The sequence below is a fragment of the Falco rusticolus genome, chromosome 2, assembly GCF_015220075.1.
Source record: "Falco rusticolus isolate bFalRus1 chromosome 2, bFalRus1.pri, whole genome shotgun sequence".
Classification (NCBI taxonomy): domain Eukaryota; kingdom Metazoa; phylum Chordata; class Aves; order Falconiformes; family Falconidae; genus Falco; species Falco rusticolus.
The window spans coordinates 4,483,222-4,497,283 of NC_051188.1; the positions used below are offsets into that span (position 1 = coordinate 4,483,222).

General features: G+C 48.0%; 1 protein-coding gene across 2 annotated transcripts in view; it reads right to left on the reverse strand.

The window, feature by feature from the left end:
* Positions 1-14,062, reverse strand: part of GAB2 (GRB2 associated binding protein 2) — a 101,683-nt gene that overhangs the window by 22,465 nt on the left and 65,156 nt on the right. For both annotated transcript variants that reach the window (XR_005102399.1, XM_037375999.1), the window contains exon 3: positions 1,122-1,362. Coding sequence is in view for 1 of the 2 variants with exons in the window: in XM_037375999.1 (XP_037231896.1) it covers positions 1,122-1,362 (241 nt within the window). In the remaining variant the exon portion in view is untranslated. The remainder of the gene's footprint in view (positions 1-1,121; positions 1,363-14,062) is intronic.

Below are 14,062 nucleotides of genomic sequence, written 5' to 3' on the forward strand. Positions count from 1 at the left end.
AACAAGGATGGAGACTCCACAGCCTCTCTGGGCAACCTGCAGTGGTGTTTGGTCACTCTCACAGTGAAAAGCTGAATCTTGGTGTTCAGAGGGACCTCCCTGTGTTTCATTTTGTGTCCACTGCTTCTGGTCCTGGCACTGGGCACCACTGTCAAGAGCCTGGCTCCATCCTTTTGGCATCCTCCCTGCAGGCATTCATATTCAGTGATGAGATCCTCTGGAGTCTTCTCTTCTCTAGGCTGAATAGTTCCATCTCTCTCAGCCTTTCCTCTTAGGAGATATGCTCCAGTCCCTTCAGCATCTTCATGGCCCTTTGCTGGACTCTCTCCAGTTTGTCCCTGTCTCTCATACAAGGGAGCCCAGAACTGGACACAGCACCCCAGATGTGGCCTCACCAGTGCTGAGTAGAGGGGAAGGATCGTCTGCCTTGGCCTGCTGGCAGTACTTGGCCTAACGCAGCCCAGGAGAGCATTTGCTTTCATGGCTGCAAGGGCCCCATTGCTGACTCATGTTCAACTTAGTGCCCACCAGAACCCCCAGGTCCTTTTCTGCCAAGATGCTTTCCAGCTGGGTGGCCACCAGTATATACTGGCACTTGGGGTTGTTCCTCCCAAGGTGCAGGACTACACTTCTTCTTGAACTTTATGAGGTTCCTGCTGGCCCATTTCTCTAGCCTGTTGAGGACCCTCTGGTATATCAGCATGACCCACTGGTGTACCAGCCACTCCTCCCAGCTTGGTGCCACCAGCAAACTGGCTGAGGGTACACTCTGCCCCACCATCCAGATCATTAATGAAGATGTTAAACAGGCCTGGACCCAGTACTGACCCCTGGGATACACTGCTAGTGACTGGCCTCCCACTAGACTTTGTGCCACTGATCACCACCCTCTGAGTCCAGCACTTCAGCCAGTTTTTAATACAACCCAGAAAGCCAGGAAAGCTAGGGGCTCGGGACGTCGCCGGTCTGACCTCCTCCCAACCACGATGAGATGAGACCATTGCTCAGGGTTTTCTCCAGCTGGGTTTTTCAGACCTCCAAGGATGGAGTTGGGTTGAGCCACTCACCCCCAGCCCTCCCTCAGCTGTCCCCAAGGTTTTCTCCCAGGTGGGCTACAATACCTTGCATTTTCTGACTTTCTGCTCATACACTGGTGGAGGAAAAGGTAGTCCTGGGGGGCACTGGCGGACAGGGTGCTCTGGAGGTGGCCAGCAGGTGAGTCAAAGGTGAACAGGGTGGGCTGGCTGGAGTGGGACGGTGCTGAGGACTTGCGCTCTCGCAGCAGGTGGTGGCTGGCACTGCTGAGCTCTGCTGGGGAGGACCGCGGTGCATGGTTCATGGAGGCAATGCTCCTCAGGGTGTCTGTGCAGGAAAAAAACACACCTGTGAGCGGCCAGATGCGGTGACACCATATCCTGTGTTCCTGGGATTTTCCTTCCTTAAATGCTCCAGCATTTATGGAGGTTGGTGTGGTTTACTTATGGCTCTGAGTGATGCACTCAGCAGCAGGCTCCTCCACTTGGAGCACATATAACTATAGGTATCATGTGAAGAAACAGATACTTTATCATATTTTATCATATTTTATCACATGCTTATCGGCTTGTGGGGATGTCTGGGGGATGTCAGCCCAATTCACAGCGAGCTCCGTGGGTTGGTAAAACCTGTTTAAAAAGGAAAAGGAAGAGAAGAGCTCTCACACCACCACTTCCACTTCTGCCTTTTCTTAGAGACTTTCTGTAGGTGGCTTTAGACATGTGATTTAAGTCATCCCCACCCCTCTGTGTAAGGACATCACCGCTATCCTATTACAGTTCGGTAAACTGAGGCACAGGGTGGGAATGTGGATGGACATAATGACAGCAGAGATGAAAAATATTCCCATGTTCCCCAATTCTCTATTAATTTTGTGACCTCGAAAGGGCTCCTGCTGGTTTCTGCTAGTAAAACAGGATGCAGACCCAAGGCATGACTCTAGTGCCTGGTCCTCTTGCTGAAGGAGAAATGCACTTTAATATATTAAATTCATTTCAGCAGAGAACATCCCAGAGGATGTTCCAAGAATCTGAACCAGAGATGAGTTTTTACAGCCAAGCTGTAAACTCTTATTAAAAAAAAACAACCAAAAACAACCAAAAAAACCTGAATCCCAGAAAAATCACAAGCTGCAGAATATTTTGGGAAAGCTGATCCGTCTCTGGCTGCAGAAGCCCATGCAGCAGCCCATGCATGGTGTCCCTGCCATGCATGCACTCCTGGCATGTGAAAATGACTCATCGTGGTTCACTGAAGTCACCCTTTATAACAGCTGTGATTTACATTTATTTGGTGCTGATGCAAAATGTAGGAAAAAACCCAAATCCTAATGAAAAGGTCATCTTTCCCTGGGTAAATCCACCCATTCTCTGGCTTGGACAAGGAGATGTTCCACACAGGGTGATTTTTCACTGACTTCTGAATCATATCAAGATACAAAATCAATCCCTCTGCCGCTCATTCACCAGTGCTACATTTTTTCTCCCGGCGTTACTGCAAACTTCACCTGACGCAGAAAAAGTACATTAATAAAAGCCAAAGAGCGTGTCTCGACTCTGCTGTTTGGTTTGTGCTAAACACAGAAAAGATCAATATTTAACATTGACATTAATGGTGGGGGACGAGAGCTTTAAACTCTGAGTCCTGTCTTCTTTGCACGGGCATTAAAGATCCCTCAGTGCTTTTCATGGGAGTAAATGGCGGTCTCACTGTCCTTGGACAAAACGGTGTCTTGACCCTCATTCTTATTAAATATTTATCCCGTAGCAGTGCAGACTGATCCCCATTGGAAAAGGAGTCTTGAGAGCTCTGTGAGTCCCAAACCTTAGCCCCAAATCAAGTGCTCTGAAGTCAACCAGCATGGTAGAGCCCATACCCACTTTGCTATCAAAAACAGGGGGGCTGCACCCGAAGTGCCTCTCAGGAATAGCGCACACACACACACACACACACACACACACACACACACACACACCCACCCTTGCTACCTCCCGAATCACAGCCAGGAACTGCCCATGACTTTGGCCAAGACTCTTCCAAGGGTGGTGCGAGGATGGCAGGTTAGTGTTGTGTCCCCACCCCAGCACGAAGGTTGCCCCTGGGGACAACTCTGAACTGCACCAGGATGGGGTCCCTCTGTCCTGAGCAATCCTCCAGCACTATCCCTGCAGACTCCGCACTTGCCATTGCATGGAAAAGCCATGGCAGGCCAAAATACACCCGGGTGTTAGAAATGGCATCGATTTATTTGTACCAACACAGCCCAAGGGGAGAGATGGGGCTGCACAGAGGAGACGGTCCCCAGCATCACCCCAGGGCACAGCAAACTCAGATCACAACACTCTGAGGAACCCAGTGAATCCCGCACTGCCAGAAGACCCAAATCTTTTCCCAAATGTCAGACTGATTTGGGGAAACTGGAGAGCACAGCACAATAGATGGGCTCACTGAAAGCAGGATGAATTACTCCATGGTTACTCTGGCCACATAAAAGAAAACGGGGGATGAACGGGAGCAGGCAGCAATGCCTGGTAAAAGCATGTCGCATCCCCAGGGGAAGCCGCTCTATTGGCGTCCACATTGATTTTCAAAATGAATTCCCAGCTCACTTCCCGCAGCGACCTGGCCACTGAGAGCATTAACAGGAGCCGATTCAGGACTCACGTACTCCATTAGGTCTGTGAGATGAACTCTGTAATAGGAGGTGAGAGACGGATTGGTTCACGGGGCTGGGAGGGTATTGCAAGGGCTGGGAAGAGCAATCCTGTGGTTGCAGAAGGAGACTGCATTTTGGTCTGTATTTTTTATGTTGTGGGGTTTTTTTTGCACGAGAAAAAGAGACAGCTCATGTGCCCAGGTCACATGCTGATGATGGGTCCTGCTGACAGCTAGAAAAGGAGGCAAGAAAGGAAACTGAACCAGAAAAATAGTATTTAATGACTAGCACAAGCTAAAAGGAAAAGTCAACATATTTGTGCTCTCATGTTGGCCTGAAATGGAGAGAGGTCCTCATGAGGATAAGATGCACAGGGTGAATTCTGAGCCAGAGGTCCCAAAGCCATTTCAACTTGCCATGCTGCAGTGCCCAGCTCGCAGGCTGTGAGGACCAGCGCTCCTTCCCCATGTCCATGTGGGGCACTTATGAGAATAACCTCCAGCGGGTCCCATCGGGATGCCTTCAGGCATCGATCACACCCACATCATGACCAAAGCTGCTCAACTGAATCCAACCACAAGCCCAAAAGAATGATGCTTCTCCATCCCTCATGGCCATCTGCATCGGGGCCAGGGATAAACCCGTGGCCCTCCTTTATTTAACAGCGTAGTCATAGCCTTCAAATCCCTTGGCTTTATGCTGAGATCTTTACATTGAGGGAATGTATCAAATACAGCCAAGGAGGGATAAGACCCTGTTCCAGTTCCTATTGCCATTCCCAGGGGGGCAGAGTTAAGGTTATGTAGCGCGGCCATGTGGGAAGTGTCATCTTAACCCCACGTTTCCTGGCTGCTTCTCCTCCGAGTTCAGGGAATTAGACTCTCACGGTCTGGAAAAAGCAGTGTTGGACACCCACAACTTAAAACTTTATGTCAGCAACACGACTTGCATGCATATGTCTCACTGGGCTTGTGCTACAGCTGTTACGCTAGTCCCTGCAAGAAAGTGAGCCAGAGGCTCAGCAGGGACAAGCCAGCACAGCCCTGCAAAACCCCAACGTGCCAGGTGGGCTGTGGGCAGCTGAAGGCTCGGCACTCACTAGTCCAGGTTAAGATGTTCCTTTTTGGCCATGTGTTGCAGCAAAGGGGAAAAAATACCCTCCTTGCGACTCCATCCCCAAAGCAAAAATACACAACTTCGAGCACGGCCAGCAATGGGATGGACTAGGCTGGGAGCCAGGAATTTTTTATGAATGTTTTCAATCCCCTAACGTGGTATTTCCCTCCTTGCTGACAGCTCTGAATTCCCTTGCTCAGAGCGCTTGACTATTGCTGTGTGAGCGTAGCTTCACACAATGTTCCCGGGCTTATCCGGGTGAAATAATTACTCAGATTACTCAGCCTCTTTCGGAAACTGTCACTGAGAATGGTCTTTTTCACCAGAGCTGCGATGTCAGCTTCAGAAGGCAGAGGCTGGGGCTACAACTCCCTGTATCCCATGGACTTCAAATGATGCTCCTGGGAAGGCGATGATGTTTGGGCGATGCTCAATTCCTGCGCTCCCATCGGTGTTTGCAACAAAAGTGCCAGGTTTGCTCGGCATCCCTGCGCAGCATGAAATTCCCTGTGATGCCCACACTGTGCTGGCAAGGGTGAGCTGGTCCAAGGGGCCCCACAGATAAAGGGCTCCTCTGATTTTCCCTGGCAGATAAACCCACAAAACACCTCAGATCACACTACTGACTTTGTGCCAGTTAAAACTTACGGCTGATGAGATTTTGTCAGGAGGGATTAGTAGAGATCTGTTAGAAATAATCCATAGAGGAGCACGGGGCAGAGTGTGCCCATTTGCCATTGTTTCCCCCACTCTTTGGAGTAGCTTCATCATTTATTGGTAAAAAAAGGAGGAACCAACTCACTTCTGGAGCACAAATAAAAAATAATAATAATAATAAATAAATAAATAAAGAAAAAGGCAAACAACCCTACCAAAACAAGCCCTCTACAAGCCCTCTGCATGCTTCTCCTGGCAGGGAGAGAACAAACAACATGTCTGATGGATAAGTCACCGTGCCACCATGCTGCCAGGAAGCCCTGGGATGCTATGAGGATGAGCATGGTACCTGAGGACAGTTTGTTTACCGAGCTTTCCCTGTGGCCTCCGAGTTGGATGGCATTTGGAAAAGCTGTTGTCAGTCTGAGGACACCTTGGCAGGCTGCCGCTAAAGGTTTCCTCTGGCAGGTTAGTGGGAAAAGGTGTCTGATTTGGATAATTTCTCCTCGCCAATTTCCATCAGAGTGGCGAGCTGTGTACAAGGACACAGGTACCCTGACATCCAGCACTGCCCACATTTTGGGTGCCAAGCTGGGGGAGTGGATCTCATCAAAAGCAAGGAAGGGGCACAGTTCCGTCCTCCACTGCAGAGGAGCTGAAGGGTAAGGACAGAAGTGACATCGGGCTTTTGAGCTTTTCCTTTCCAGTTTTTCTGCTTATTTCCATTTGCTTTGAGAAACTGGTCAGGACAGCCTGGCCAAGGGAAAGGAGGAGCATCATCGCTTTACGGACAGGGATCTGCAGCAGAGGGCTAAGGGCATGGTTTCTCTTACACAGTTTCAGCCATCTAAATAACACTTAGCCTAATCTGGTCCCCTCAGGTTTCCTCCACTGACAACAGTGAAATCCCCCAACACGGGAGAGGGAGAACTACCCGAGAAAGAGGGAGACAAAGATGAGTCGTAATAAATAGCATCGTCTCTGCCCATTAGTGTCAGCGCTTTGCTTGCATCTGTATGAAACAACGGGAAAACAGTGGTAATGTAAGAGCATTTGCCTTGGAGAAGCATGGGAACCAGGAGAAAAATATCACAGCTCTGGAGAACGACTGAGTGAGAAAAGAGGGAAAGGAGCCAAGTCAGATCATCCTGACCTCAAAGCATTATATATCCCAGTTATTTTAACAGCAATCAATTCTTTGAAGGACAAAGAGGCAGAAAGGAGAGAGACTGCAATAGAAACGATACGACGCTTCTCCCTGGAGAACACAGGTTCGCTTCTGTGAGATGAGGCTGTGCCCAGAATCCCATCTCTGCTCTGGGAAACATCCCTTGATGGCAGTGACCCAGCTCTGCATCATATCAGCACACCCCGCACATGGTGGCTACCCTTTAAAGAGCAAATCTGCTGCCTGATTGTGGAGCTCAACCTTTTGTGTCAATATTTGGAGGTCTAACATTTGGCCAGACAGGGATGCCTGGTGTGCACCTATTTATTTTTCTTATAAGGGCTTCAGTGCTGAGATAAAAGCAGATGATCATGGATTCTCACAGGTCTGGCTTACGTGCGACCTTGAGCATCCCACCGGGGACATGCTTATCTGAGAGCCCTGGAGTGGGACAACGACCTACAGCTGGGGATGAAGGACAAGTGCAGGGCTGCAGTGTGGGCTGGGACAGGCTTAATTTGCTCCACAGAACCAACCTCATCTCCGACCCTCTGCTTCATGAATCATCATCTCTGACACTGCAAAACCAATCTGATGAGGGATCAAATGGGGGGGGGGGGGGGGGGGAAGGCTGGAACGGAGGGAAAGGTAAAAGATGGTGGGCTGTAACTGCATAAAACACAAAGTGGTCTCAAGGCAGAGTATTTTTGCCTTTTTCAGGGTAGGGTTAAGGTGGCAAAAGCAAGGCAATGGGGATGGGCAGAGTTATCTGCTTTCTGTCTGTGGGTGGCATATGTGATTCCTGCAGATGCCAGGGGCATCCTTAGCAAATCTGGCTGGAGGTACGAGCAGTCTGTGGAGCCCAGTGCTGCAGGACAGGGCTGAAGCTGTTGAAAGCTAAGAGCTAGCGAAAGAGATGACACACTTATATGAGAAAGGTTTTTCGCCCCCCCATCAGACACAGCCTCACAATGAACCAGCATCAAACCAGCTTTCTCACCCTGTGAAATGAAGCTCCCGCATCCTGTTTTGGAGGATCACATCGGTTATTATTACTGGTTATTATAATTGGTTATTATTATTTATGAAGATGACGATGATTAGCAATTCTGGTATTTCCTCACCGGGCTTTCCCTTGGACATCATGCCAACGCAGTCTCACCCAGTGCTGCGGTCCAACATGCCACCAGCGAGCAGGGTGAAAGCCCAGAAGCTGGTGCAACATTAACTTTGCATCCCCTAGGCCAGGAATACAACCTGGTTTTAGGTCCTGAACAAATTCCTTCTTCTCCCCCTTATTGTTCACTGCAAGCAGTATGCGGGTGTCTTTCCTTGCTTGAGCAAACACGTGTGCACGCCTCACTTAGCAGGGATGGAGAAGGAGAAAGGATGAATCCCAACCTAATCCCAGCCAGGGCTTCTTAACGGCTTGCTTTAAATTTTATAGCCCTTTTTATGGTGACGGGAGCGTAGGTCTTTAATGCTCCAGGAGAGCAGAGGAAAACTTTCACTAGGAGAAAATGTGAACCCGTTTTACTTATGCATGATTTAGTACCATTTCTATTCAAGGGAGCATGCAAGAGGCCCAAATATTTGCACTTCGTATTATAGAAGAACTGCCATTCCCAGCTCTTTACAGAAGTAATTTATTTCGATCCTCCTTACCTTGGGGGAGAAACATTATAACTCCCAGTTTGCAGGGGAGTCAATAAAACAGTAGCACTGTTCAGGGTCTGCTTCACCATCGCTCAGCAGGGCAGTGATGGGGAGTGAAGGAGGATCCCCAGATTTCCCCTCTCAGAGCCCCCTTCTTTGCAGCTGCATTTGCACCCATGCATGGGACCAAACAGCGGGCATTTGGCCCCGTTTTTCCCTCCTCTAACTGGGATTAATGTTACTTTTTGCTCCTCAGGTAGCATTCTAGGCAAAGGGTTAAAAGGAAAGGGGGGTGGGTGCTGGGCACGGGGTAGGGGGGAAGATGGAGATGGGGGTTGTGGTAGAGCCCTGAATTTCCCATACAGCTTCAGGTCAGCCCGGCATGCTCAGATGGGGTAACATCAGCTGCAAAAGCTGAAAAAGGAGGCAAAAAAAGTCATTAACCCTCATGGCTGCAATACCAAGTCCCTGAACCGGTGAGTAAAGCAGCCCAGGGGTCACTTCGAGCAAGGGTCATTTCAGCCCTAGAAGAAAACATGCCCTTAGGGATAGAGACTCAAAAAAAAAAAAAAAAAAAAAAAAAAGTTTGGCTTGGTTTTTTTTTTCTTGCTGGAAGTTCAGCTCTCCCTTTTCCATCTCTGCAACCTTTACTCTCAAAACAAGCCTCTCTGCAAAGGTTTTCCATGCAATTATTTTTTTTTCATATAGGGGTATGGGCATACTCTGTCCACATACCAGAATCGTCTAAAGAAGTCCTGAAGGCAAAATAATTCCTAAGATGTTGAGCACAAAACGCAGAAAGAAAAATCTCCGCAAGCGACGGGAGGACTGCACCTTGCACAGCTGATCTCTAGCTGGGCTCTGCCGCACCAGCACTCCAGCAAAAATGCAAACAGTTCAAAAATCCATCCTGGATCTCTTACTGATCATTAAAAACCTGCCCATTAGGCAGTGTATTAACAGTGCTCAATGGAAACAGAGAAAGAAAAGGTCCTTTCCAGGGAGCTATTCTCATTGCCATGAGGTTAAAAATGCCTGTGACCCCCACAAGCTTTATGCATTCAGAAATCATGAGTTCACGCGCAGTAAAGGTCTTCAGTATCAGCTAAAACCTGGAGGATTTTCTCTTCCCCTTCTTTTAAGATGCAATGATGGCAAAAGGACTTGGAATTTATTCCCTACACATCGCCATAATCAAATAATATGCTAATGCTATTAGCATGGGACCTTGCATCGCAAATTACTTAGAATCATATTCTCTTTCAAAATAGTAGAGTTTCATTTAAATTGGTCTCCACAGCAACCGGAAACGAACTGGAATAATGTCAGATGAAAATCTTCGTGGCTGGGATGGTGAACGAGGAAGTTCATGGCAGGGATTGAGGGGAGTGCTATGAAGACAGCTTGAGCCCACCAGGGTCGATGGACTTGTGCCAGCCATCTTCCACCCAACCGGTTATCAACTGTGACAATGAATGCAAGGACGAAATGAACCTGCAGATCCAGGAGGACCCCAAAGCACCCTGATGGAAAAAGGGTGAGGAGATATGAGGTTCATGTAGATGTGAAGCCTGAGGAGGTCTTCTTGGTCCTCCAGATACTTTCTAAGTGGCCCCTGGGGAGTTGCATCTGACAACTGGTTTTGTTCATGCTAAATCTGTTCTCATCTGTTAAACTCAAACCTGGCTGTTTGCAAATGGCCTGAGGGAACGCAGCTCCTGACCGTGGGCCAGGCTCCTGCATCCTGGGGTTGTACAAGCACAGACCAGGAAAAGGGTGATTGCTTCTGGCTTTCCTTCGTTAAAGCAGGAGATACTGCTCCCTCCTTCATCTCGCCTGCTCTGCTCACACGCTCACCATGATGGGCACTGTCTCCCATGAGGATCTAGGATGGGAAGAACCTGCAGCATCCTCTGGCCAGTGCCCACCAGCTGATCACTGGCCAGATTTTCACCCAGTGAAAACACTCCCCAAACCCATTTGAAAATGAGCTGAGCTTTGCAATGCCACGTCTGGAAAGCTATGGGTTAGAAACCAGCTCTGATTTCCCACGAAAATATTTTCCCAGCTGCTCCAATCATCTTCCCTGCACTTGCTTCACTCAGTGGTCACCGTTATGTCAGCGGGCACGGTGTGATCCTCATCCAGGTTGGGGTTTCTCGGTGCTCCCCTAATAAAACTTGTATTAGCAATGCAGCTCTCAAAAATGTCTTTGAAAGCAATGTCAGAAAGTGGGAGGCGTTTTGCTTGAGAGCGGCTGAGAGTTCAGGCAATGAAAAGAAAACAGCCCCGACCAGTCTCTCAGCTCTGTTTATAATTATCTGGGCTCTGGTGGGTGTTAAAACATCTGTACTGGTTTGGCAGGGACTGGGGAGCACGGCTTGTGCCAAAGGCAAGAAGTGGCGTGGGCTGAAACAGCGCAGCAATACGTTAGTGTGGTATTCGTGCTTAGAAACATGGAGCTGGCAGCCTCCCCCACCAGCGCCTTTGGGTTAGGATCAGCCCCAGCCCTGTCCCCGTGTCCCCCACCCACCATGGGTCGTACCCCTCCGGGACCATCCCAAGGAAGAGCTGGAAGTGGTTAAAGGAGATGCCGGGTTGGCTGGAGTCTGGAATCCTGCTGGGTTTAACATCCCTCTGGACTTTGGTCACCATCAGTTCAGCTCCACATTATGCTCTTGCATTTCTTATTTCTGTGCATGACTGTTTCCACCTGGACACCCTCCATCTCCCTGTCATGTCTAGTCACGGACAAGCAAATCTCTCCCTGCTGGATATTTCTGCACTGAGCAGCGGGGCAGGCTCCCAGCGTGGATGTTGCTGTTTGAACCTTGTGCGCTAAAACATGGGCTGGTTTTGTGGTTATTTTTAATGCACAGCAGCAGCAGAGCTGGGTTTAGTGGGGCAATGGAGCGTAATGTAGAGCTTGGTCCTCAGGAGACTCAGGCAAGGCACATTTATCACAATCTCCTTGAGGGTAATATTTTTGGATTTCGGCATTCCTCATCCCCTGACTCAGGAACAAAACATCCTTTGGCATCTGAAGACTGAAGCAAACCTTCTCTGCCCTGATGCTCTCTCATGGGTTGGGAACCATCCCATGGGCTTATTCAGCATCTCCTCACCCTCCTCTTCCTTGCTCAAAGGTGGCTCACAAAGTGCGGCGAGCCCATCCTTAAAACCCAGAACCAGATTACATTCTCACCCTTGCGGCTGCACCCATCCTTGCACACGACACAGATGGTACCAGCACCCAGACCAAAATCTGCATCAGTTCTTGCCCAGTGCATCACCCATGCTTCATGCTTGGCTTAGGGCCAGCTGAAAATGTTCTGACATCCTCCAGCTGGAAAAAGCCATTTAATCAAAACAGGAGCTTGTCAAGGGATCGCTTGCAGCCAGAAATTACAAGAAATGTTTAGAAGATAAAAGTGAATTTTAAATAAAAGGGGAGAAGGTCAAGGTGTTTCTATTAATTATCAGAGTGGATTGATTTTTGGGGGTGGACCGCCCTTCTTTAGCCAAAGATCATCATTATCATGTGCTTTTTAGATGTGAAAGTGCAATTCTGAGCGGAACTCTCGATTTTTTTCTGAAATTCATTTAAATTCAGAATGAAAAGGTGTGAATCAAAATCGATGCTGAAAGCAGATGAAAATGAATTCCAGTGACAGAAAACTGAACACGCTGAATTTTTACCAACTCTGAAGTGGTGTTTGTGATGGGCTCATCACCCGCTCTACTGGCTGCAAAGGCAGTTCCCCCAGCACCGGCTTGCTCGGATTCCATATGTGCAGCTGCTGAGAACTCTTCCTTCCTCACAGGAATGCAATATATAATTTTTTTTCTAATTACCTTGATGACCCATGTTCAAACTTGGTGTATTTGGCTGTTGAAATGGATTTGGATGAGATCCAGTACCTGGTGCCCCTCTCATCACTGAGTCCTTCACCCAGGGGATGAAAAGTGGTTTGATGACAGATATGCAGTGCATGGGGTCCACTTCTCTCAGCAGATGCTGGGAGGAATAAACCATGATATAATGGATTTTGGCTACGACCACAGGAACACAGAAATTACCAGACCGGACCACCCTGCTCCAGCTTTCCATCTCCAAATACCTCAGAGACAGCTGAGAACTTCACAGGGATCACTCATGCAACAACACACCTGCAGGGAAAACTGATTTGTGCCTCACTCCACCATTCATAAACCTTATTAAAGCAACTATTTTAACTTATCTAATACAACTGAGGGCATTCTTGCACTCATGGCAGTATTAATTCTTTAAGCCACTTTATCTGTAAAACAAACCACTCTGTGTCATACAGGTCTGTGAACACAGGGCTGGGCTTCCCTGCAAACTGCACCAGGAGACACCAGACAGCAGTGTGTCTTCTCATGACCGAGATAAGTTGGTGGATTTTTTTACTGCAAGAAGCACTGTTTGTCCAGAGCTAGGGCATCGTGGACTTTTCTGCATAAAAATATTAGCGGCAGGCAGAGGACAGGGCGGTCCTTCCAGCAATGTGCCAAAGAAATTGAGAGCATTTGTAAGACCATACTCTGAGTTCTTCTTAAAGGTAGCAGAAACGGTGGAAGTGAGTTTCTGGAGCATCACAGAAAAGCCAGCAGGATCTCAGACTCTCAGAAGAAGTTACGTTGATGCCAAAGAACAGATACAATGGTATTTAAAATCTGTAATAAACATGTAAAAGCATGGAAGAGCTTCAAGTGAACATCACAAATCCATCCCTGTTCTTAGACTCGCAGAATGAGTTTGGGGATGAAGAAAAGCTACAGGTGTCAAGAAATTGAGATTGAGATACTTAAAAAAAATAAAAATGTAAAGACTGAAGAGACACCACAGTGCTCTCCAGGAAAGACCAAGTCTTGTCTATCAGAATTTTTTTCCAGACAAATCTCAAGAGCAGAAGGCAGCATGTTCACCTGGAAGATCATCTGTTGACCGGGTTTTGACCCTAACACTAATCATCAAAGCAACCGCCAACTAGCAAAAAGACTCATCATGAAATTCATGGATTTCAAGTGGGTATTTGAAAGACTTCATCATGACTCATTTGAGAGCAATGTGAACCGTTATGGCAACCCAGCAAAAATAATTACCATCATAAAGGCTTTACATCAAGGTTGAGCCCGTGCAAAGTATATGCAGGCTCGAGGGAATGGTTTACACAGATAGCAATGTCAGACAAGGTGGTGCTTGGCAAGGCAGGTGATCTGCTGTGAGACAGAGGTGAGGATGGAGCACAGGTGGTGCAATAGCCATGCACCACGCTTTTACATGTGATGAAGTATTCAGAAATGCCCCAGTGCCCGGATGCCTGCCCAACATTTCAAAAAGATTTGTTGTCAGTTACAAAAAAAACCCAACAAAAACAAAAATACAAAAAAAACCCAACACCCAAATGCAATGAGTCACTCAACTCCAGCTTACTTTCAAAAGCAACAGCATACAAGAACAGGGGCAGTTTATGTATTTGGCAGGAAAATGATGGAAGGCAGTCATACCAAAAATTGGCAAGGAGCAGCTGTGTTGGCCAGGATGGGATTTGGTCATGTGGCGCTGAAAGAACACATGATGGAATTTTTGAGGTGAAATGTTATTTTCCATCCTAATAAATAGATATAAAGGGTGGTAGTCAATCCAAGGTGCAAACGAGTCAGACACATTCCTCAGCATGTGACAACGACCCAGTAAGTATGAAAGGAAACTGAATCCCTGGTAAGGGCTGAGACGTGCCACAGCTTCA